The sequence below is a fragment of the Podarcis vaucheri genome, assembly GCF_965113315.1.
Source record: "Podarcis vaucheri genome assembly, chromosome: 13".
NCBI lineage: Eukaryota > Metazoa > Chordata > Lepidosauria > Squamata > Lacertidae > Podarcis > Podarcis vaucheri.
In genome coordinates this window covers 10,543,326-10,567,609 of record NC_138751.1, presented here as the reverse complement: position 1 = coordinate 10,567,609, position 24,284 = coordinate 10,543,326, and the positions used below count along the sequence as shown (strand labels likewise).

Genomic DNA, 24,284 nt, shown 5'->3' with positions numbered 1-24,284 from the left:
CCACTGGGGAACTGGACAGGTAAGAGAGACAGAGAGAACTGGGGAGGGATGTGGATGGAAAATGGAGGGGTTTTATAATATGGAGAAGGTGGATGGCACAGCTTCAGTTACATGTAGTTTTTGGTAGTCTGTTGATTCTGAAAGCCTGTGTCATCTAAACTCTGTTTAGTATCATTATAGGAAATACTCTAATTCCCATCTTTCATACATTAAATTTATTTAAGGTTTATTTTTAATTTCTTAAGTTTTATTCTTTTATTTCTTTACTGATGATTAAATGCCAACTCACATAATGTACCAATGCAGTGAATGCTTTGTAACAGAGAACAATACCTGCCAAGGATCTGCATACTGAGGAGAGAGTTTTCCCTTATCACCTCTTCTGTTGCGGATGGCTCCAGCCAAGTGCATGCTATTTAAGGCATGTGCCAAAGCACAGACAGCATTATAAATACTGTAGCTGGGGCCAGTCATGCTCATTTCAAAATATGGTGCAGGAAGGCTCTCCAGCATTTCCTGTCCAGTACACACAGTTTTTGAGAGAGTGGAATTTGAAAGTGAACAACTGAATGCATCTTCCCAGAAATCTTGGATAAAATGATCTGCCTCTGTCCAATGAGGACGTATACTCCGAAGAAAGTCTTTAAAGTTGTGAATCTCCTTGGAGTGAATTGCAAAGGATATAGCACCATGGAGCATTCGTATATTTACAGTAAATTTTTGAAGGCTATATAATATGAAATCAATTTGGGTAGTTGTAATCCATACTTTTCCTTCACGTGACTTCTTTTGAGGAAACAGTAGCTGAGTAAACTCCATTGAGCTTAAAGCAGTTAACAACCATATACTAAATCTACTTTCTCCATATAGAAGAATTGCATTAGCTTTGCTGGTTTTGAATGCTGGTAATAAAATCTTTATGTCCACCAATTCTAGTAAGTTACCATTATAATGTATACTGGTTTTAACACTTTCTGTGAATGCTGAACAGATTCCATTCTTGAAAAGCATTGGCTCAATGTTCTGCAAGAAACGTTCTCCAGCTTCATTAGCTGGAGTGATGAGCCCAACCCATTTCCATCTGAAATGCAGAAGTAACTGGATAATTCCCTGAAACTGAAGGTCTTCATTGGGGACCATGCGGTAAAAGGAAGGGAACTTGGTTCCATCATTTATGGGTGGTTCAAATGAACCATATGAAATCTGGAAAAAGCAAAAGCCAAACGTTTCCAAGTGGATATCCCAAATGTACCAAATTACATAGAAAAACAGATATAATCTTGCTCATGGTTTCTACAGATATAATAATAATAATAATAATAATAATAATAATAATAATAATAATAATAATAATTTATTATTTGTACCCCGCCCATCTGGCTGGGTTTCCCCAGCCACTCTGGGCGGCTTCCATAGAAACAAAAAAACACACTAAAATATCATACATTAAAAACTTCCCTGAACAGGGCTGCCTTAAGATGTCTTCTGAATGTTAGGTAGTTGTTTATCGTTTTGACATCTGATGGGAGGGCGTTCCACAGGGCGGGCGTCACTACCGAAAACGCCCTCTGCCTGGTTCCCTGTAGCTTTGCTTCTCGCAATGAGGGAACCGCCAGAAGGCCCTCGGCGCTGGACTTCAGCGTCCGGGCAGAACGATGGGGGTGGAGACGCTCCTTCAGGTATACTGGGCCGAGGCCGTTTAGGGCTTTAAAGGTCAACACCAGCACTTTGAATTGTGCTCGGAAACGTACTGGGAGCCAATGTAGGTCTTTCAAGACCGGTGTTATGTGGTCTCGGCGGCTGCCCCCAGTCACCAGTCTAGCTGCCGCATTCTGGATTAGTCACCTTCAAAGGTAGCCCCACGTAGAGCGCATTGCAGTAGTCCAAGCGGGAGATAACCAGAGCATGCACCACTCTGGCGAGGCAGTCCGCGGGCAGGTAGGGTCTCAGCCTGCGTACCAGGTGGAGTTGGTAGATATTTATTGTTAATATTATGGCATCATAATATGGCATTATACTTGTACACACTGATTGTCTCCAAGTAGAGAGGAGCATTTATCATCGCTCATGTTAATATACTAAATGGAAGACTCAACAAAAGTCCAAAGTGGAGGTGGATCATGTACTTTTGCTCTGTAACCTTTATAGCGGTTTAAGAGAGAGGTTGATTCTCTATCTATTGATATTTATTATTAATATTATGGCATCATCACAGCTTCATTCTTGTACATTTTGACTGTAACCAAGAGTAGGGGAGCATTTATCATGGCTCATGTTTATTTATTAACTGGATGATTAAGCAAAACTCCAAGTTGGAAGTGGAGTGATAGAAATTGTTGATTGTGGTTCGAGGACCCGACCCCCGCGAAGTAAAACGAAGACACAGGGACACGTGATATAAGGTTAATGGGCTAGAAAAGGCCACAACTTTATTGATTACAGCAATGAAAAGGTATTGGCTTAGGCATTGGATCGCAAAACAAGTGGGTTTATTCACCAGGGGTTCATCACCTGTTGATGCTAATCCAACTATAGGCTCACCCCTGATGTCACCGCGGGTCGTGCCATGGCCTCCCGCCAAGCAGGCTTCGGACGGAATACACGACCGCCAGATTCCTTTACCGGAATACCCCTATAAATTGAAGGCATAGGCGATGGCCACACCTAGCACTTCGACACACCACAACACATTATTCCAATGCCTAACCTACCCACCAATACCACCAGAAAGTTATGGCGATTGCTACGAGGTAGGCGAAAAAACCAAAAAGCCTAATGCCAAATGGAAAAACTCCTACCAGGCCCCCCGGGCAACCGGGGCGACCAACCTAAGGTCCATAGCAAGGCCAATGACCTAAGCCCTAACTCAAAGGGAGTGGAGGGTGGGTGACTCGCACAGGACGACAAAGAGAAATGAAGCCGGTGAGAGGCTGGCACTGCAGCATAAAGGCTGCTGGACACGCCCCCCCATGGCACCTGGTTGGGCGGCCACCGGGGGGGGGGCGTGAGTGCCAGCCAGGTGAGCTGGAGGCAGGGGGCAACGCCAGGTGAGCTGGAGGCAGGGGGCAACAGCCAGGTGAGCTGGAGGCAGGGTGTTCGGGCTCCCGTCCACAACCACTCCCCTCTCTTTCAGGGAGGAGAGTCTTTGTGGTTCGAGGACCCGACCCCCGTGAAGTAAAATGAAGACACAGGGACACGTGATATAAGGTTAATGGGCTAGAAAAGGCCACAACTTTATTGATTACAGCAATGAAAAGGTATTGGCTTAGGCATTGGATCGCAAAACAAGTGGGTTTATTCACCAGGCCACCCTTTAGTAGGGTGTGTGGAGTGAGGGAGCTCGGAGCACCAGGAAGGGTTTAAGGTAAAGCAATAAGCAGCAAAATGGGACAATAGCAAAATTGGGGCAATGCAGTCGTCTGAAAGAAGTTTTTAAATGGAGCTGCCGCCCCCTGAAATCGTGGAGGCGTGGGGGAGCAACACCAAAGGGAGAAGGCAACACGTGGGGAGAGGGGGAGGAAGGGCTCCAAGCCAAACCACGGAGCCTGCTAGAGAAGGACACGAAGCCAGCTAGCAAAGGGGGAGGGAGGACAATGTCAGCTCAGGAGGGACAAAATTCCAAGAGTAGGAGGGGGGCAACGAAGGGGGAAGGGGGGGAGTTGAAACAATAATAAACTGCTGGAAAAGTCCTCACAGAATTCACAGGAATTCACAGCAATACGGCAGTTTTAAAATGCACCAGCAATTCAAACAGAAATAGTAAGCACTGATAGAACCCACACCAGCAGCTCTCAGATTTCCCCCCTTCCAAGCATGCTGAGATGCTGCCCGCAAAGACACAGAGAGTGTCTGTTTTGAAGCCTGAAGAGCAGCACACACACACACACACAGAGTGACTGATTTGAAGTCGGAGAAGCACAGCACACACATACACAGAGTAAAGGCTTCAGGATCAGAGATGAAATTAGGAACAATTAGGAGGTATTTGGAGAAAAGTAAAGAAGGAATTAAAGGTGGAATTAAAGTAAAGGTAAGGTAAAAGCAAAGGAGGAATTACAGGCTTCCCTTTCTCAGAAGTCCTCTTCCAAGTTAGCTCCACGTGGCCGCTTCTCGCTGCAGGAACACTGAAGAGAGAGTATCGTCCTGACTCGCACAGGACGACAAAGAGAAATGAGGCCGGTGAGAGGCTGGCACTGCAGCATAAAGGCTGCTGGACACGCCCCCCATGGCACCTGGTTGGGCGGCCACCGGGGGGGGGGCGTGAGTGCCAGCCAGGTGAGCTGGAGGCAGGGGGCAACGCCCCCTGCTAGGAGCGGTGTTCGGGCTCCCGTCCACAACCACTCCCCTCTCTTTCAGGGAGGAGAGTCTTTATGTACTTTTGCTCTGTAACCTTTGTAATATTTGTAGGGAGCCGTTGATTCTCTGTATACTAAGTACTCTCTCAGGAAGTTTTCCTGGGAAATCCTGAAGAGCTCCATTAGATTGTACAGTGGTACCTCGGGTTAAGTACTTAATTCGTTCTGGAGGCAGAATAGCACAATGCTGACACCACTCTATAACGCTGTGAAGTGAGAAATGCCAGAACAATAAGAAGAAAACAGTGTTTTCAATTAGCCTCTGAAAGTGAACAATGTTGAGTAACAGCATACTTTGGGAAAGCACTATCTTGATTTTTAAGGGGAGGAACATTTTTAGTTAATGTGTTCTCAGCTATTTTTGCTTATGAAGCCAATGTCAATATCATATATTCAGTAGCTCACAGGCAGCCAGGGCAGTGCATTCAGGATTGATGTATATGAACCAGTCTAGGTTTCTCCTTTACAAACCTGGCAGCTTTACAGAAATCTTCTATTATATCTATTCAACACAAATTGCCCTTCTTACACACATTGTTGGATATGCATATTATGGCCCTTTTACTTTGTCCATTTTTCCATTCCAGATATATGAATCAGTAGATTCCTAATGCAAGGAAAGCATGACATCTCTGTTTTTCAAAATCCATATTCTACCTGTGGAATCTTGAAAAGACCTAAGACGTTTGCCATGCACCAGGAGGTATCAGAGCTAAGTCCCCCAATGACTCCTATGACATTTTTCTGGATGCCACACCTGTAGTTGGGAACAAAGTGACGTGATTTAAAGATCAGGTCCAGAGTGTTTCGGTAGGTCATCTTTGAATCATAATAGCTATCATAGATGTGGAAGCCGAGAGAGACATTGGGCAACATCCTGGGATTCTCGTTGATCTCATCGACAGCAAACACCAAGGCCAGGATTTGCTGGTAGAACTTTGTCAACACCCTGCAAATGAAGGGAGGTTTTGTTTGATGGGAAAATTAAACAGTGCACAGAATCTAGATAGAAGAGATTAACCTGCCTGCATATAAAGAGAGGATAAAGCCAGCAAAGTTTATTTACTTATCTGGGCAATATAAGAATACTGTGTAATTAAAAAAGCTGTTTCTTCATATCTTCATATCTTCAGCAACCCGTGTTTGTTTTTGCCACCTTGAAAATTTGGGTATCATCAAAAAAGTTAAGTACCATACTACCTGGCTATATGCTTTCCTATTTTTTATGCCATCACTTTTCTGTTTCTCTTTAAACAATTAGACTCAAAAAAACTTATTGTTCATTGACAATATGCAGATAGTCTATATGTACAGAGATTTCTAATAAAACCTCTCCACATATTAAAAAATAAAGTTCTAAAGCAATCCCCCCTTCAAATCAATGAAAGTTATTTTCTGTCCGATTTAGCATATAAGGAATAATCAAAATAATATTAATTACCAGTTACTTACAGTGGGGCATCAATGAAGTCCTGGGAAGGGTGTTTCTTGAAGGAAACTTTGCGGACTATGTAATAAATATGAGATGCCATTGCACCAATGACCAGGTCACCTGGCTCATGCCACTCGTGTGGAACATGAACAGGATGATTTGTTGCGCATTTAGCACTTTGTCCTTGGGACACTATATTGGGGAGCAGCAGAAGCAGCATTAGCAACATCCTGATGGCAAATTCCCTTGTGTACATGGACTCCACTGCTTCTCTCGACAGTATTATTGCTCTCCTCCACCTGACCTGAACAAGACAAATTGGGTGGCAGCTGACTCTGTCAATTTGGTACTTTAAGGGACATGTGTCCACCTTATTGTTAGCTTGAACACTGTCACAACAGAATGCCTTGGATGCCAAACAAGATGCAGTGATTTGATATGAAAAAGGGAAACTGATAAGTGATAAGTAACAGAGCCCTGTCTAGTTGTTTATGGAGCACGGAGGAGCTTATAATCATTTTCCACTCCGGCCTTTGGAGGTTCAGTCAGGTGGATTGATTATTGTAATTTGAGTAATGATAGGGGAGAGAATCAGTTGTGCAGTGTTTTTGGATTCTGTGGCGCATCAGCAGTAGGGGAAATGTCAAAATATTACTATTATTGTTTTAAAATATATATTTTTATTGATTTTTTCAATATTGTTCCCATTGCGACCTCATTATAACAATACCAATTTTATCTAATTAATGCATTTATGAATGCCAATTATTCAAATGTCAAACAATATGATTTAATGAAACTGGCCCCCATGCATGCTAGATTTGATGGCTTCATTCTTCTTCATTAATTCTGTATTCCACTATGTTAGGAATTTCCATTGCATTCCATGCCCATATAATAATCTCTTATATAACGGCTACAGTCTTATGATTTCTATTTGTGTTGGTATATTAGGTAATTTATAAAGTTTCAAGTGAGGAACTCTAAGCGTAATCCTTATTCTTTCCTTCCCCCTACCCTGATGGTTGCTCCCTTCCCGATAGGGTGACAGCAGTGATCTGTGGAAGACAGGATGAATCTGTTACGGAAAAGGAGCAATGCGGCAGCGAGCTGCAGCTGGCTGGAAAGCAAAACATGATGGGAATGTTTGGGACTGTACCGTGAGAACAAAGGGGCAGTCTATTCACTGTGCTGAGCACCGGATGTTAGCTCAGAGTGTCATTTGACCTGTACAGGAAGTACAGGAGATGGAGTTTGTCTCTCTGCTGTTGGTGTCTGAAGAGAGCAGACACGTTTCTCTGTAATGCTGCAAAGACAGAAATAAAGGCATGTAAATACATTTCTGTCTATCTCTTTCCCCTCCCTGGGGGAGGCAGGGAGCAGGGAAGAGTGGTGTGTTCTTCTCACGCTTGAGGAGGATCGCAGATCGTGACCTAGCCTGTGTCCTGCCGGGAAATGCAGACAGGGAGGTCAACAAGGAGATCAAGCCGGGTGCCTGGAGAGTGGCCAGTTCCTCTGATAAGGCTTGAAATCCGACAGAATCCTCATACTGTCCGGCAGCATTAACTTAAACGCCACAGGATTGACCTGTTGGATGACCTCAAAGGGACCCACTCTCCTGGGCTTGAGCTTTTTGCACCCACCCCTCCAGGGCAACCCCTGTCTGGACAACCACACCCTATCCCCCACCCGGATGACCTCCCCTGGTCTTTTATGCCTGTCTGCTTCCCTCTTGTACACCTCTTTGGCCCTCTCCAAGTTCAACTGAAGCTGTTGGTGAATGGCCTCCATCTCTTCCGCAAACTGTTCAGCGGCCGGCACACTCGATGACTCTTCTCCCCTCGCCGGAAAGGCCCTGGGGTGACACCCGTGATTGGCAAAGAAAGGAGTCATCCCTGTGGACACATTCTCGGCGTTGTTGTACTCAAATTCTGCTAGTGCTAATTTGTCCGCCCAGTCGTTCTGTCTCTGACTGACATAACACCGCAAATACTGTTGCAAAATGGCATTTGCTCTCTCCGCTTGCCCGTTGGTTTCGGGGTGCCTTGCTGTCAGGAAGCTCACTTCTACTTGCAGCAAACCCATGAGCTTGCGCCAAAATCGTAAGGTGAACTGCGTCCCCCAGTCAGAAATTACCTTAGAAGTAACCCCATGCAACCGAAACACATGCTCTACGAACAGCTTGGCTGTCTCCTCCACCGTCACTGCATGGGAACATGGCACAAAGTGACACATCTTGGTTAGTAGATCCACCACTACCATGACTGATGTTTTACCTCTGGTCACAGGTAGGTCAGTTATAAAATCTACAGACACCACTTTCCATGGCTTCCCTGGTGTGGGCAAAGTAACCCTGCCGGAGCAGCCCTCTCCCCTTTGGCCCTCTGACAGGTGTCACAACCTCTCACATATTCCTGCACGTCCTCCCTCACCTTGGGCCACCAAAAGTCCCTTGTAACCAACAACATGGTCTTGTATTGCCCAAAATGTCCCGCAGTGGGGTTGTCGTAGAGCTGCTTGAGGATCTTGGCCCTTAGGGATTCACCTGGGACAAACAGTGTCCCCCGATAGAACAAAAGCCCCCCTTTCTCCTCAAAACCTCCCTCACCTCCCCCGTTTTCCTTAAGTTTGTTCAGCTTCCGCTGAGCAAAAGCATCGTTTCTGATCAGTTGACCAGTTCATTGTCCTTCACCAGTGACCCCCCACAAGTCCACCTGTTCTCCGGGAACATGAGCCTGGCTACAGGAGGTCCCTATTCCACCCAGTACTCCGGTTTGCGTGATAGCGCATCCGCCCTCACGTTCTGTTCTCCTGGAACATACTGAATCCTAAAGTAGAAATTGGCAAAAAACTCCGCCCAACATATTTGCCTTTGGGACAACACATGCGCCGTCCGCCAGTATTCCAGGTTCTTATGAACCGTGCACACCTGTATCTGATGTTTAGCACCAATCAGGAAGTGTCTCCACTGTTTAAAAGCTGCAAAAATAGCAAGCAATTCTTTGTCGTAAATACTGTAGTTTAGCTCCGACTTTTTCAGTTTCCTGGAGAAAAAGGCGCACAGTCTCCAATCCCCCCTACCATCTTGCTGCATCTGATGGCCCGGTCTGACGCATCAGTTTCCACTCGCAGCAGCAGGTCAGGGTTGACGTGCAATAACTGCTCCTCCGAGGCAAAAACCTTCTTCAGTTTCTCAAATCCCTCTTGCGCCACCTCAGTCCACTTCTTCTTCCTACTAAGGCAGTCAGTTATGGGCGTCGTCAAACGTGCAAAGTTCTTGATGAACTTCCTGTAGAAGTTGCTGAACCCCAGGAACCACAGAACATCTTCCTGGTCTTGGGGCTTTTCCATTCCACCACGGCTTTCACCTTCTCAGGATGCATTGATAGACCCTTATCCGACAGCTGGTAGCCCAAGAACTCAACCTCCCTCGTGTGGAACTGGCAATTTTCCAGCTTTACCCACAGGCGATGCTCCTTTAGCTTCCCCAGAACCTCACGCAGTCCTCCACATGCTGCTTTTCGTTCTCGGAATATACCAGAATGTCATCCAAAAAACAAACGCAGTTACGGTACAGTAGCGGTCCCAGCATGTGGTGCATGAACGCCTGAAAGCATGGGCTTCCGCTTTGTAAGCCGAAGGGCATAACGAGATATTCAAATGCCCCAAGTGGGGTAAACATGGTGGCTTTCCATTTGTCTCCCTCTCACACCCTAATGAGATTGTGTGCCCCCCGAGGTCTAGCTTAGTAAAATTTTTCCCTTTCCGCACTCTTGCCAAAACGTTGTCGATTCTTGGCATGGGGAAGGCCAGGGGTTCCATCAAGGAGTTCAAAATTCTAAAGTCAACTACAAGTCTCTTTTCTTTCGTTGCCTTCTTGTCCACAAAGAACACAGGGCTGCCACCCACTGCCTTGGACTCCCTGATGAACCCCCTTTTCAAGTTTTTGTCAATAAACTCCTTCAACTCCTGTATCTTTTGGTCGGACATCGAGTACAGCTTACCCACCGGTAGCTTGGCCCCCAGGACCAAGTTAATCTGGCATATGGCCGGTGAGGCGGTAACGTGTCGGCCTCTCTCTCACGGAACACCTCCTCCAAGTCCCTGTATTGTGGAGGGATTTTGCCTTTCTTCCCCAGGCACATTGTCGCCACCTGGGCCTTCTTTTCCCAAGGTTCTCCTCCTCCCAGGCAGTTCTCCAAACAGTGAGTCGACCCGAAAGACAGGGATCGCGGGTGCCAAGAAACCACCGGGTCATGCAAGGCCAACCAACTCATTCCCAGAATAATGGGCTACGTGAAGGTGGCTACGTGAAAAACGATGGTCTCGGAGTGCGTGGAAACCTGCATTCACATGGGAGGAGTCTGTCTGATGTATGACTTCCCCTCCCAAAAGTTCCCTTCCATCAATCGTGGTAACTTGCAGAGGAAAATCAAGGGGCAGGAGATGCAGCTGGTGCTGTGCAGCAAAGTCCCTGCTCAAGAAGTTAGCACTGGCCCCCGAATCCACTAAGGCGTGGACCTCCATTGTGTGGCCATTTGGGAGCTCCTGCAGCACCCTAACCACTATGCCTGCTTTGGTGTGGCCTGGTTGGGGCTCTTCGCTGCTCCTCCTCCCTCGTTGCTGCCCCGGTTTCCCACCAGCCAGGCTTTCCCATTTCCCTGCATCTGGGGGCACTTCTTCTTCTCCCTGTGGAGTGGTCCCCACCATTCCCTGCCAGTTATTACATTCAGGACACACTCTGGCAAAGTTGCCTGGTTTCTGGCACAGAAAACACTTATTGGCAGCCTGCCAGTCCTTTCCCTCCTTTTTGCCCTGTGGCTGGACTTTTGAATGCTCCCATGCGCGGGCTGAGTCGATTTCCATGGGCTCTGGCTGACTCCGACCTTGAGTAGCCCCTGCCAGCATCTCAGGAATGCGATTGCCATGGAAACCCTCCCCTCTGTTCTCCCGCCTCTCCGGGCTTCCTGTCTGATTCCAACAGCTAAGGCAGCCTTGGTTAACGAGTCCATATCTTTGGGCCAGGGGCCTCTTGAAAGCTCATCTTTCACGTCTGAATTTAGCCCTGCCTTAAAAAGGGCCTGCACTGGTTAAGAACTCAAATCCCAGCCCAGCTTGTGGACCAGCATGGCAAATTGAGACCAGTAACTGCGAACAGTCAGTTTCCCTTGCCTCAAAGCCAGTAGTTGCTGCTGAGTCATATCAACTTGGCTCTCATTTGTAAACATGGCATCCATCGCCTCATAAAACTTCCCCAAGTACCGGAGGGCATCGTTACCGGTGGCAATTGGGGGCCTCACCCATTCCCTAGCCATCCCAGATAGATGACTGATTACAAATGCCACTCTCTAATGATCGTTAGCAAATTCACTCCCCTGGAGCTCCAAAGCATATTTCATTTCAGTCTTAAAGCTCAAATATTCCTGAGGGTCCCCATCAAACCTACCAACCAATGAAGGCATTTTCCTTCCCAGCAGGTCACCCCTTGGTTCCTTATTTTGCGAACGACTCTCCTCCAGACTAATTCGCAGCTCCTGCGCGTGCTCTTCCAACTGCAAATGACATTGCTTCAACTCAGCAAATTCTTTCCTTGCTGCCTCTTCCATCACTGTTATCTGTCCTTTCTTGCTAGCACCCGCCATATGAGTTTCGGCAAGCTGTCAAGATGATTGGTGTGTGCTAGAAGAGATAAGAGCCCGGGACTCCAGCCAGCTTTACAAGATTTATTAAGTCCATTATACTGTTTACAATCTTAAAAGCATGCCCTTCTCAGTTGGTGTCAGTTGCCGAAACTGCCCCCTCCCTTCGTCCTCTCCAGCATAACAACTTCCTGAAGCCTCCCCTTTTCCTTCCTCCCTTACGTAAAGAGCAAAGCCCTGGAAGTTGTTTCTCCCTCCCTGATTCATTGCTTCCTGATAGCCCCTCCTCATATTCCCTCTCTGATGAGGTGCAGCTGCTCATTATCGGAGGCTGCTCTCTATATTTCCCCAGTGTTTCCCCTTTCTCAGCCCCCCAGTTCCCTGACAATGTGCCTGCTTCATTTTAATATATTGCCCCCAACACACTGAACAACCTTTGACCGGAAGGCTTAAAAACAAAACCTAACCCCACACTGAGAGCCAGTGTGCTGTAGTGGTTAAGAGCGGTAGTCATGTAATCTGGGAAACCGGGTTCGTGTCTCCGCTCCTCCACATGCAGCTGCTGGGTGACCTTGGGCCAGTCACACTTCTTTGAAGTCTCTCAGCCCCACTCACCTCACAGAGTGTTTGTTGTGGGGGAGGAAGGGAAAGGAGAATGTTAGCCACTTTGAGACTCCTTAAAGGGAGTGAAAGGCGGGATATCAAATCCAAACTCTTCTTCTTCTTCTAACTATCCCAGCTTATCCTGTGGACGATCTTTGTGAGGGGATAACCAAAAAGTTGGAGTTTCAAGCAGCTGTTCTTTAAATAAACAATAAAGATTTATTTTTAAAAACAAGGAAGTATAATAAAAGTGGAGAAACATAGGTTACTTCAATAAGAATACGCTAGTTCACTTCAATTCGCTTTCAGAGGTTTTGGCTTTATAGTTCGGTTCCTTTCTAAGGTGGTACTTTCCTTCAGTTACGCACCCCTTTCACAAATGCAGCTCCTGATGTACTTTCAGTAAGAGTCTTAAGGGCTCACCACCTCCCCACTTCCTTCACTGGGATTTGGGAGTCTCTTCTTTCCTCAGAAGAGTCTCTCCCCTCCAGATTAGTTGGAGACCTAAGTAGACTCATCTCCTTCAGCTCCTCCTTCTCCTGTCTCACCCTCAGTCTCCCAGCAAGATCCGGTCCCATTACTCCTGCAGGACATTACACTCAGTCCTTCACTGCACGCTCAGAGTGGATGTTTTATTCAAGAACCAACTCTCCCTCCTCCACAATCTTTATATTTCAACCTGACTCCTATCCTATCTCCCTACCTAACTCCCAACCTCCCACCTCAACTACCTCAACTCACCTCCCCTCTTAACCACAGTCTAACTCTATCTCCCTCGAAATCCGTTCCTTTTAAACTCTCCCTCCTTCTAACAAGGCCAATCAGAGGCTGCCGCTCTTTAATCATTTGCTGGCAGGAGAAAAAAAGTAAAAAGAAATACTTGGGGAACCAACTTTTCCGTCACAACAGACACAACATTTTACAAGGAGTGGAAGAAACACCACGGACAGAATAACTGCCACAGACAGGAAGAACAAGGATGCAGTTTGAGTGCCACATTTGAATCATTTAATGTGTCAACATGAATAGAAGTTTTTAATATTGCAGTTGTTGTATAAGGGATTATTATTTTGACCAGAATATAATAGAAATTAATAAAGGAAATCATCTAGCATGGGGGGGGGGCAACTAAATTATATGATTCAGTATTTGAGTGCTTAGTATTAGTATTACAATTTGATATTTTTTTAATGATGCTATTCTTGGATAGTAATTGAAAATTATAACAGAAATAGACTTTAGAATCAACTTTACAAATAACACATCTGTATTCTCTGAAGCCATTTGGCTTACTTGATATATTCTCTGCCACCACTCTTTCAAACTGGTTAGAAGAATAATTCAGGAAAAAAAGGTTTGTCCTACTAGTGTTAGTAATATCCAATGTGTTTTCCTACAAATATTGTTGCATATCTCTGCTCCTTTTCTTTCTTAAAACTATTTTTTTTCAAAAAGGGAAATGACTGTTTTAAACTTCTCCTTCTTCTATTCCTCAGCTGCCTTGTGGGTTAGAGATAAAGAATGTAGAGCCCTCAACCATTTCACATTGTTTTTTGTTTCTGGTACTCTTTTTTATCTTCAAGATGAATTTGCAGATTCCATGAAGAAATTGATAAGAGACTTTTTATTAACAATCATTCATACGGTACATGTACAACGTTGATCAACTGAACTTAACCATTTCTAAATGAAAAGGCTGAGAGTTTTGCTATTAAGATTCCATTTGCTTTAAATATACAGTAATACATGACAGGGGTGTATGGAGTGTTAGGGAGGGGTAGTAACTCTAGCGGGGAACAAGTTGTGCTCCTTCTGGGGTAGTTTGTCTACCACTGACGCCCACCCTGCGCTCAGTTCTCACCTGTGGCTCCTAGAAGTTGTCAGCATGCAACAGCAGCCACATCTCATGAAACAGATTCAACTGGCTCCCTAAACCAGGTGAGGGCAGCCAAAGGGCCTCAAATTCTCATTGAGTTAGGGAATTTCTCTGCATGCAAAGACAGGATATAGCAGATGAGAGCAAAAGTGGGCCCAGTGCTCAGAAAGGTGGCTACTAAAGGTGCTGTAGAGGGAAACGAGGGGCAGATGGGTCTTGTAAACCTAGGAAGGGAGCCCACCTAGGAGAAGGAATCTTTGAACATAAACCTCCACTGCTTTACAGCATTACTCATTTGTGAAAAAGGCTTAGGGAGTAGAACCTGAGGAAAAATCTGAACCCATTGCCTTTGGGACATCTTTGGCAGACAAAACAGTTAAGGAGCAAACTCTACACAGATCCAGAGCAGGGACCTGGAAAGTGATACCCGCCACCAAGTCCATGTATTCTAAGACCCAACAGAGCCACAAATTCCACTGTCATTTAGACCTTTCTTTGTGTTAGCTGCTCTTTGTTGTTCAGGTCTGGCCTCACCACAATAATGTAGCATTTAGGGGTGAAAATGCAAGCCAGTAACCCAGCACCAGAAGCAAAGATGGAGAAGATCTCCACAGCCACCATGTATTTTCCTCTGGTGCTCAGGTAGGTTGGAATGAAGGAGAGCCAAACACTGCAGAAGACCAGCATGCTGAAGGTGATGAATTTGGCTTCATTGAAAGTGTCAGGCAACTTCCTGGCTAGGAAGGCCACTGTGAAGCTGATAGTGGCCAGGAAGCCCATGTAGCCCAAAACACAATAGAACATGGAGACTGACCCTTCATTACATAGAAATATGATTTCTTCAGGCATTGAGTGCATGTCCACATCTGGGAATGGGGGAGAGGTTGCCAGCCAGAGGACACAGATTCCTACTTGAACAAGGGAGCAGGAAAAGACAATGGAATAAGCCAGTTCTTTGCCTACCCATTTCCTCATATTGGATCCTGGTTTGGTAGCCATGAATGCCAAAACCACCAATATGGTTTTGGCTAAGATGCTGGAGAGGGCCACAGAGAAGACAATGCCAAAAGCAGTTTGTCGGAGAAGGCAAGTCACCATATTAGGTTTTCCGAGAAACAACAAAGAAGAGAGGAAACACAAGAGGAGGGAGATAAGGAGACCATAGGTGAGGCTTCGGTTGTTGGCTTTGACTATGGCTGTATTGCGATGCTTAATGAAGATGCCAAGCACCAAAATTGTGATAAGAGAGAATAGAAGCACAGAGGAAGATGAAACAATGGCCAAGGTTTCATCAAATGCTAGGAAGTTTGGAATCTTAGGAATGCATAGATCCTGGCCGCTGTTTGGATACTGATCTGCTGGGCAACTGACACATGTTTCCATGTCTGAAAATACAGAAGTAATGTGTGGGAATCTAAGTAACCAAAAGTATTCTTAAGAATTTCACATCACTAGTCCATTTAGCATGGTGTTTTCTATGCCAGAATGTGTAAGAGCTTCAAGCCCCAATGCTTTTGTACTAGGTGTATCAAAAATAAATCGTGTGTATCAAATCTGGAATTTTCCACATGTGTGACATCTGTTTTTACTGTCCCCCTGCTTTTTCTTAGAGCCACATGAACAGTACAACAAAATGAGAAATGCATTACTGCTGAAATATTTGGATCTCAGAAAATCGAGTTTAATGAGACTTTTACCCCCTTGGCAAACCACCTAATTCTTAGAGGAGAAAACACCACTTCTATTCCACCCTAATTTTGTAGAAGTTAGAGGAAAAACATATTAGTTTCCACTTAAAAAAGAAATCTTCAAGATGTTTTAAAGATTGAAATATATTGGTGTTATCTATAAACAACGAGATGAACACATCTGTTAATTTAAGCCTTCTCTCCTGCAGCAGTTTAATGTCAACAAAATTGCCAGGAAATCAGAGGTTCTGCATTATCTTCAGATATCATTTCTAACCTTTCTCATTTGAAATCATTCCTTCTGGACATGGATCACAATCATAGCAGCAAAATTTCTTCCCCTCCTTCTTTTTCTTCCCGTAACCAGGATGGCAGTTGGCATTACATAGAGAAAGTGGTGGCACCTACGCAAAGAGATAGGAAGAGTTTAATATTATGATACTGTTTTGAGGAATTTATCAAATTTCCAATATCAGGTGATTTAATAGTAATTAGAAGGACTAATAACATGAAATGATCCGTAGGTACACTAGTGGCACATACATTGTGGTAAAAAGCTGCTGTTCTAAGCATTATACAAACTTAAGAAGATATCAGTATTCATGCCTGGACCACCCATCCTTTCAGCTGTGTTAGAATTCTGTGTGATTTCACCCCTGGCTTGGCCTTTTGATGGAGTCACCACCTAACAGCATTTGCTCCAAGGAGTCCACATGCTGTTCCTTTGTGGTGGCACAAGGAATTAAAGGTAAGCCATTATAGTGGTTCTGCTCCTACCTGCAGGGTCAGTACAATAAACTAGCAATAGGAAATCATTCCATGACTTTTGGGTAGTGGTTCCCTGTTAGGCCACATCCTGTCTCAGAGAGAAATGCTTTGGGTTCCCATGCCTGACCTGTTCTGGGAGGAGTTGCATTCCGTTTGAAGCAAGAGGTCTGGGAGCACTCCTCTATTCTAACTCATCACTAGTCTGAAGTGGTTTCAAGTGCTAGTGAATTTCAAAATGAATAATGTGTGAAGTGCTTTTGTTACATTCCATTTCGTGGATAACCACAAATTCTGGGTTTTCAGGGACTGTGCCATTATTTCCATACCTTAGTGAAGCGTCTGTTCCATTTGATTCTGTCTTCATTAATGGTGAGTTCTTTACCTGGAGGGGCCTGAGGATCCAACCTGCCCACTTTGACTCTGACATAGGAATTATTTGGGAAAGTGACCAAGTTGGTAATATCAAAGCCAGCTGCTAACTCTCCATACTCATTTAATGTAATTTCATCCCCAGCGCTGTTGTTGAATGAGATTCTCTGCAGGAATGAGTGGAGCTAAGAGGAAGCGAATCAAAGTTAAACACTTCAGTTCACATTGGAGAGCATCCATATTTTAGTTGGACATAAAGGAGGAGTAGGGAATCATGAATCAGTGCCAATTCAACATTCAACAGACTTACATAAATATATTATGAAGAGATGAGACCATACACCTGCTTGCTTGAGACCAGCCTTTGTCTGTATCCAAGAAAGGGAAGGAATTTGAGAAGTCATGCAAGAGAAGAGATGGGAGCTCATGTTCTCAAAGGATAGGAATGCAACATGAGAACATTGGACTGGACCTTTCCATAGTTTATAGAGTGGATTTGACCATGGTTGGATGTTGGATGCAGAGAAGTGATAGGGAGCAGCAGCTGGGGAACCCCCAAGGGACACCCCAAGGAAAGGAGGCTCAGAGCCAGGGGATTGGTGGTGGGATGACAAGGAGTGGTCAGTGGGAGAAGAGGGAGCAGACTGGGAGGAAGAGGTGTCAGAAGCAAAAAAGGCAACAGGGTTAAGGGAGCAGGAAGAGGATGTGCCAGACTGAAATCCAGAAGAGGAGAAGGGAGAAAAGCAGGGTCTAGAGACAGTGATCACACAATTGCTAGCCTCTTCTGGGGACCTACCAGTAAGGCTTCAGCGCCCAGAAAACCCTGGTGGTTGACAGACAGGGAAAGATGAGGAGTTGGGGACAAGGCCTTCCAAGATGTGCCCTGGTAGTGGCAGCTCCATGATGGGCTGCTCTTCTGTTTTCTCTTGGATATGAGGATCCCTGCAAAAGCCAGTGCTTGGGGTTGGGGTCCTGGTTTGCTCCGTCAGAATTATGCACCCGGGGCCATGGACCCCAGGCCCCCAACCTTACACCACTGGGTAACTGGACAGGTAAGAGAGACAGAGAGAACTGGGGAGGGATATTTGGAGAAAACGGAGGGGTTTGCAGCGTGAAGGAGTTAGTTGTTGGTAGTCTGTTGCTTCTGAAAGTTTGTATCATTTAAAGTCTGTTTAGTATCATTATAGGAAATATTCTAATTCCCATCTTTCAAACAATAAATTTACTTAACGTTTATTTATAATTTCTTAAGTTTTATTCTTTTATTTCTTTACTGATGATTAAATGCTATCTCACATAATGTATCAATGAAGTGAATGCTTTGTAACAGAGAACATTACCTGCCAAGGTTCTACATATTGAGGAGAGAGTCTTCCCCCATCATCTCTCCTTTCGCGGATGACTGCAGCCAAGTGCATTCTATTTAAGGCATGTGCCAAAGCATAGACAGCATTATAGATACTGTAGCTGTGGCCAGTCATGCTCATTTCAAAAAATGGTGCAGGAAGGCTTTCCAGCATCTCCTCTCCAGTACACATGTGATCGTTGGATGTTGAGAGAGTGGCATTTGGAAGTGAACAACTGAATGCATCTTCCCAGAAATCTTGGATAAAACCATCAGTCTCTGTCCAATGAGGATATACACTCCGAAGAAAGTCTTTAAAGTTGTGAATCTCCTTGGAGTGAATTGCAAAGGATATAGCACCATGGAGCATTCGTATATTAACATTAATTTTTTTTTGAACGCTATATAATATGAAATCAATTTGGGTAGTTGTAATCCATACTTTTCCTTCATGTGACTTCTTTTGAGGAAATAGTAGCTGAGTAAACTCGATTATGCTTAAAGCACTTGACAACCATATACCAAATCTACTTCCTCCATGTAGAAGAATTGCATTAGCTTTGCTTGTTGTGAAACTTGGTGACAAAACCTTTATGTCCACCATTTCTAGTAAGTTACTGTTATAATGTATATTGGGTTTAACTCTTTCTGTGAATGCTGAACAGATTCCATTCTTGAAAAGCATTGGCTCAATTGTCTGTAAGAAACGTTCCCCAGCTTCATTCGCTGGAGTGATGAGCCCAACCCATTTCCATCTGAAATGCAGAAGTAACTGGATAATTCCCTGATACTGAAGGTCTTCATTGGGGACCATGCGGTAAAAGGAAGGGAACTTGATTCCATCATTTATGGCTGGTTCAAATGAACCATATGAAATCTGGAAAAAGCAAAAGCCAAACGTTTCCAAGTGGAAACAAGAACTCATGATATTCCTGTTTATTCAAATATAAACACGTGCACGCACACACACTAAAATATTGAATATATATTGAATCTACCGTATATCCCAAGTTTACCAAGTTTAGGGACAGCACCAATCCCAGCTTACACAGGAAAACACAGATAACCTTGCTCAATGTTTTCTGTTGATATTTATTATTATTATGGCATTGTTACAGCTTCATTCTTGTACATACTGATTGTATCGAAGAATAGGGGAGCATTTGGGGGAGGAGCTTCCGGTGAGCTGCGATGGAGGATTGCTGAATTCCATCACTGCCGTACGTTCTGGAATCAGAGGCTGAGAAGGGAGTAATCAGCCTCCCTACATTCCGCAGGCTGGGGAGTGGCAGCTCATCCACAGATTGCCCAACCTGGCCCCAAATTCAGAAGGAAGGGGGGCGCTGGGGGTGGCTGGATGGAAAACCTGGATCGTTTCTTGGGAACTCTCCTAAGTCGCCTCCATTTAGCAGCAAGCTTCCAGTTCTTAAGATGAAAAATTGGATTTAAGTTTTGAACATGATCTGAGTGAAGGGGAAGAAACTACTCTTCTAATTAATTCATCCACTGAGGTGTTAAAAAGGATTTGAATGGAAAAAGGATAAACATTTATGTAGACTTGGTATGCTGGAACTGAAAGTGTGTGTGTGTGTGGGGGGGGAGTGAGCCTCCTTTGTTATAATATTTTGTTTTGCTATGTTATGTGGCAAAATCCTCCTCTGAAAGAATCAACTGCCTGATTATTTATAGCAAGCGAGACTGGGGAGGTGGTGCATTTGGTGATATAATATGAGTCTAATAGTCATTAGGGGACCTGGGTGGCACTGTGGGTTAAAACACAGAACCTAGGACTTGCCGATCAGAAGGTCGGCGGTTTGAATCCCCACGACGGGGTGAGCTCCCGTTGCTCGGTCCCAGTTCCTGCCAACCTAGCAGTTTGAAAGCATGTCAAAAGTGCAAGTAGATAAATAGGTACCGCTCAGGTGGGAAGGTAAACGGTGTTTCTGTGCTCTGCTCTGGTTCGCCATAAGCGGCTTAGTCATGCTGGCCACATGACCCAGAAGCTGTACGCCGGCTCCCTCGGCCAATAAAGCGAGATGAGCACCGCAACCCCAGAGTCGGGGGTCCCTTTACCTTTACCTTAAAGGTAAAGGTACCCCTGCCCGAACGGGCCAGTCTTGACAGACTCTGGGGTTTGTGCGCCCATCTCACTCAAGAGGCCGGGGGCCAGCGCTGTCCGGAGACACTTCCGGGTCACGTGGCCAGCGTGACAAAGCTGCATCTGGCGAGCCAGCGCAGCACACGGAACGCCGTTTACCTTCCCGCTGGTAAGCGGTACCTATTTATCTACTTGCACCCGGGGGTGCTTTCGAACTGCTAGGTTGGCAGGCGCTGGGACCGAGCAGCGGGAGCGCACCCCGCCGCGGGGATTCAAACCGCCGACCTTTCGATCGGCAAGCCCTAGGCGCTGAGGCTTTTACCCACAGCGCCACCTTTACCTTAATAGTCATTAATTTTGTGGAAATAACAATTATTCAAAAGTGGAAAACCAAGTTCAAAGTATTTGGCTGCAGATTTGGAAGAGGATAAAGACTTTCCCAACTTTGATTTGGAGAATGACCTGAGAGACACCAAAAAAACTTAGGGAATCTGCATAGAATTGGAATCGGAATGATGCAGCTCCAATTAAACGAGCGGCCATGACCGGAGGTAGATCAGCTTGTCACATTAAATGCGTTGTCTTAGGGGGATAGGTGCCTTTTAATATCTTACTTAATATTTGCATTCCCTGTTTTATATGACACAACCTTCCCTGGACAGGTTAACCATTTGAAGGACAGCTGGTCTTAAAAGCATTTGACAGATGCCTTGCTTTGATTTTATCTGGACTGACTTGGCTGCTGCCCGAGATGAGAAGATTTTTGGACTGGCTTGGCGGAAACATCATTTTGTGAAGAGACACCGTGAACATACAGAGGAAACTCGGTATGTAAATTCCACAAATAATATATTGTTTTGTTTTATCTCGCTTGTTCAGGGGCTGTGAAATGTAATGAGTATTAAGATTGGAATGATTTATGGGAACTATCATGAAAATTATGAAAGCAGCAGAAGTATGAGATGATCAGAACCACCCCCGACCTCAGAACATAGGAAGATACCTCCAATTTTTTAAAATATAATTTGGCATAATATTTGGACTTTTTGATTGTTGAATAATATGTATAATTTGGAATATTTAATATCATTGGATAGGATTGTTAAAGTGGAAAATTTAATAAATATATTTTAAAAAAATGAATAGGGGAGCATTTATCATGGCTCATGTTAATATACTAAGTGGATGATTAAGCAAAACTCCAAGGTGTAAGTGGAGTGATAGAAATTGTTGATCATGTACTTTTGATCTGTAACCTTTGTAATGAATGTAGGGAGCGGTTGATTTTCTATCTACTAAGAACTCTCTCAAGAAGATTTCCTGGGAAATCCTGAAGATCTCCATTAGATTGTGAATACTATTCATCTCTGAGCACAATAAACGAAATCATATAAAATGTCAATAAAATACTGTACCAGCACTATTTAAAACAACTAAAATGAAATACAACAATGCAACAGAATAGCACAATGCTGCCACCACTATATAACTCTCTGACATCACAGATGACAAATGCCAGAACAAAGCAAGATAACACTTTTTCAATTAGCCTCTGAAAGTGAACAATGTTGATTAACATCATACTTTGGGAAAGGACTATCTTGACTTTTCAGGGGAGGAATATTTTTAGTTAATATGTTCTCAGTTATTTTTGCCTATGAAGCCAATGTCAATGTCATATATTCAGTAGCTCACAGGAAGCCAGTGCAGTGCGTTCAGAATTGATATATATGAACCAGTCTAGGTGCCTCCTTTACAAACCTTGCAGCTTTAGAGAAATCTTCTATTACATCTATTAAACACAAATTGCCCTTCTTACACACATTGTTGTTTATGCATATTATGGCCCTTTTACTTTGTCTATTTCCCCACTCCATATTTATGAATCAGTAGATTCCTAATGCAAGGAAAGCTTGAAATCTCTGTTTTTCAAAATCCATATTCTACCTGTGGAATCTTGAAAGGACCTAAAACGTTTGCCATGCACCAGGAGGTATCAGAGCTGAGTCCCCCAATGACTCCTATGACATTTTTCTGGATGCCACACCTGTAGTTGGGAACAAACTGATGTGATTTAAAGATCAGGTCCAGAGTGTTTCGGTAGGTCATCTTTGAATCATAATAGCTATCATAGATGTGGAAGCCAAGAGAGACATTGGGCAACATCCTGGGATTCTCATTGATCTCATCAACAGCAAACACCAAGGCCAGGATTTGCTGGTAGAACTTTGTCACCACCCTGCAAATGAAGTGAGGTTTTGTTTAATGGGAAAATTAAACAGTGCACAGAATCTAGATAGGAGAGACTCACCTGCCTGCATATAAGGAGAGGATGAAGCCAGCAAAGTTTATTTACTTATTTGGGCAATCTAAGAATACTGTGTAATTAAAAAAGCTGTTGCATATTTCTTTATATCTTCAGCAACCTGTGTTTGTTTTTGCCACCTTGAAAATTTAGGTATCATCAAAAACTTCAGTACCATACTACTTTGCTATATACTTTTCCTATTTTTTTATGCCATCTCTTTTCTCTTTCTCCTACTCTCTTTTCTATCTGTCTTTACACAATTAGACTCAAAAAAGCTTATTGTTCATTGACAGTATGCACATAGCCTATACGTACAGAGATTTCTAATAAAATCTCTCCACACATTTAAAAATTAAATTCTATAGCAATCAATGAAAGTTATTTTCTGTCAGATATAGCATATAAGGAATAATTAAAATAATATTAATTAACAGTTACTTACATTGGGGCATACATGAAGTTCTGGGAAGGGTGTTTCTTGAAGGATAATTTGGGGTGTATGTAAAAGATATGAGATGCCATTGCACCAATGACCAGGTCACCTGGCTCATACCACTCGTGTGGAACATGAGCAGGATTATTTGTTGTGCATTTAGCACTTTGTCCTTGGGACACTATATTGGGGAGCAGCAGAAGCAGCAGGAGGAACATCCTGATGGCAAATACCCTTGTGTGCATGGACTCCCCTGCTTCTCTCGACAGTGTTATTCCTCTCCTCCACCGGATATGAACAAGACAAATTGGGTGGCAGCTGACTCTGTCAATTTGGCATTTTAACGGACATGAATCCACCTTATTGTTAGCTTGAACACAGTCACAACAGAATGCCTTGGATGCCAAACAAGATGCAGTGTTCTGACAGGAAAAAGGGAAACTGATAACTGATAAGTAACAGAGCCCAGGCTAGTTGTCTATGGAGCACAGAGGAACTTATAATCATTTCAGGCTTGCTTGTTGATTCTTTTTTTACACCCTGGCATTTGGCGGTTCAGTCAGGTAGTTTGATTATTGTAATTTGAGTAATGATAGGGGAGAGAATCACTTGTGCAGTGTTTTTGGATTCTATGGCGCATCAGCAGTAGGGGAACTGCCAAAATATAACTATTATTAATTTTTAAATATATATTTTTATTGATTTACCAATATGGTTCCAATAGCGACCTCAATATAACAATACCAGTTTTATATAATTAATGCAATTATGAATGCCAATTATCCAAATGCCAATTATATGATTTAATTAAATGTTTCCCCTTGAATGCTAAATTTGATGGCTTCATTCTTCTTCATTATTTCTGTGTTCCACTATGTTAATAACTTCCATTGCATTCCATGTACATATAGCAATCTGTTAGATAACTGCTACAGTCTTCTGATTTCTATTTGTGTTGGTATATTAGGTAATTTATAAAGTTTCAATTGAGGAACTCTAAGTGTCATCCTTATTTCTTCCTGCGTGTGACAATTCCCCCCCATGATGTTTTCCCGTCCTTATATGGTGCTGGATCCTTCATTCCTGCAACTGTTGATATTTCCCATCATGCCCTGGGAGAAGCAGTTATCCCACAGTTTCCAAAAGTCACTGCATCGCTTTGGCCTGTGATTTGGCTTCTAGTAAAAAAGCAATGTTCACCGTTTTTTTTTTCCAGCCTGGGAGTAATGCTCTGAATCTGGACTGCAGATAGTGAATCCAAAAGCATCTATTACTGCAGCTGGTAGACAGGAAGCTGGATCTGCCAATGTAATTATAAGTGTAATATCACAAAATCATAGGCAAGGAATGAACCTACAAGGTCAGCAGGA

The 24,284-nt window shown here is 44.0% G+C and overlaps 1 protein-coding gene across 1 annotated transcript; it reads right to left on the bottom strand.

Annotated features, from left to right (window-relative positions):
• Positions 1-13,653: 13,653 nt before the first annotated feature.
• LOC309517411 (vomeronasal type-2 receptor 26-like) lies at positions 13,654-23,003 on the bottom strand (the record flags this gene model as incomplete). Its single annotated transcript, XM_082196648.1, has 5 exons — positions 13,654-15,290; positions 15,871-15,997; positions 18,071-18,952; positions 22,121-22,412; positions 22,924-23,003. The coding sequence occupies 5 exons, from the start codon at positions 23,001-23,003 to the stop codon at positions 14,389-14,391; spliced, it is 2,283 nt and encodes a 760-aa protein (XP_082052774.1). The 3' UTR covers positions 13,654-14,388.
• Between the last annotated feature and the right edge of the window lie 1,281 nt (positions 23,004-24,284).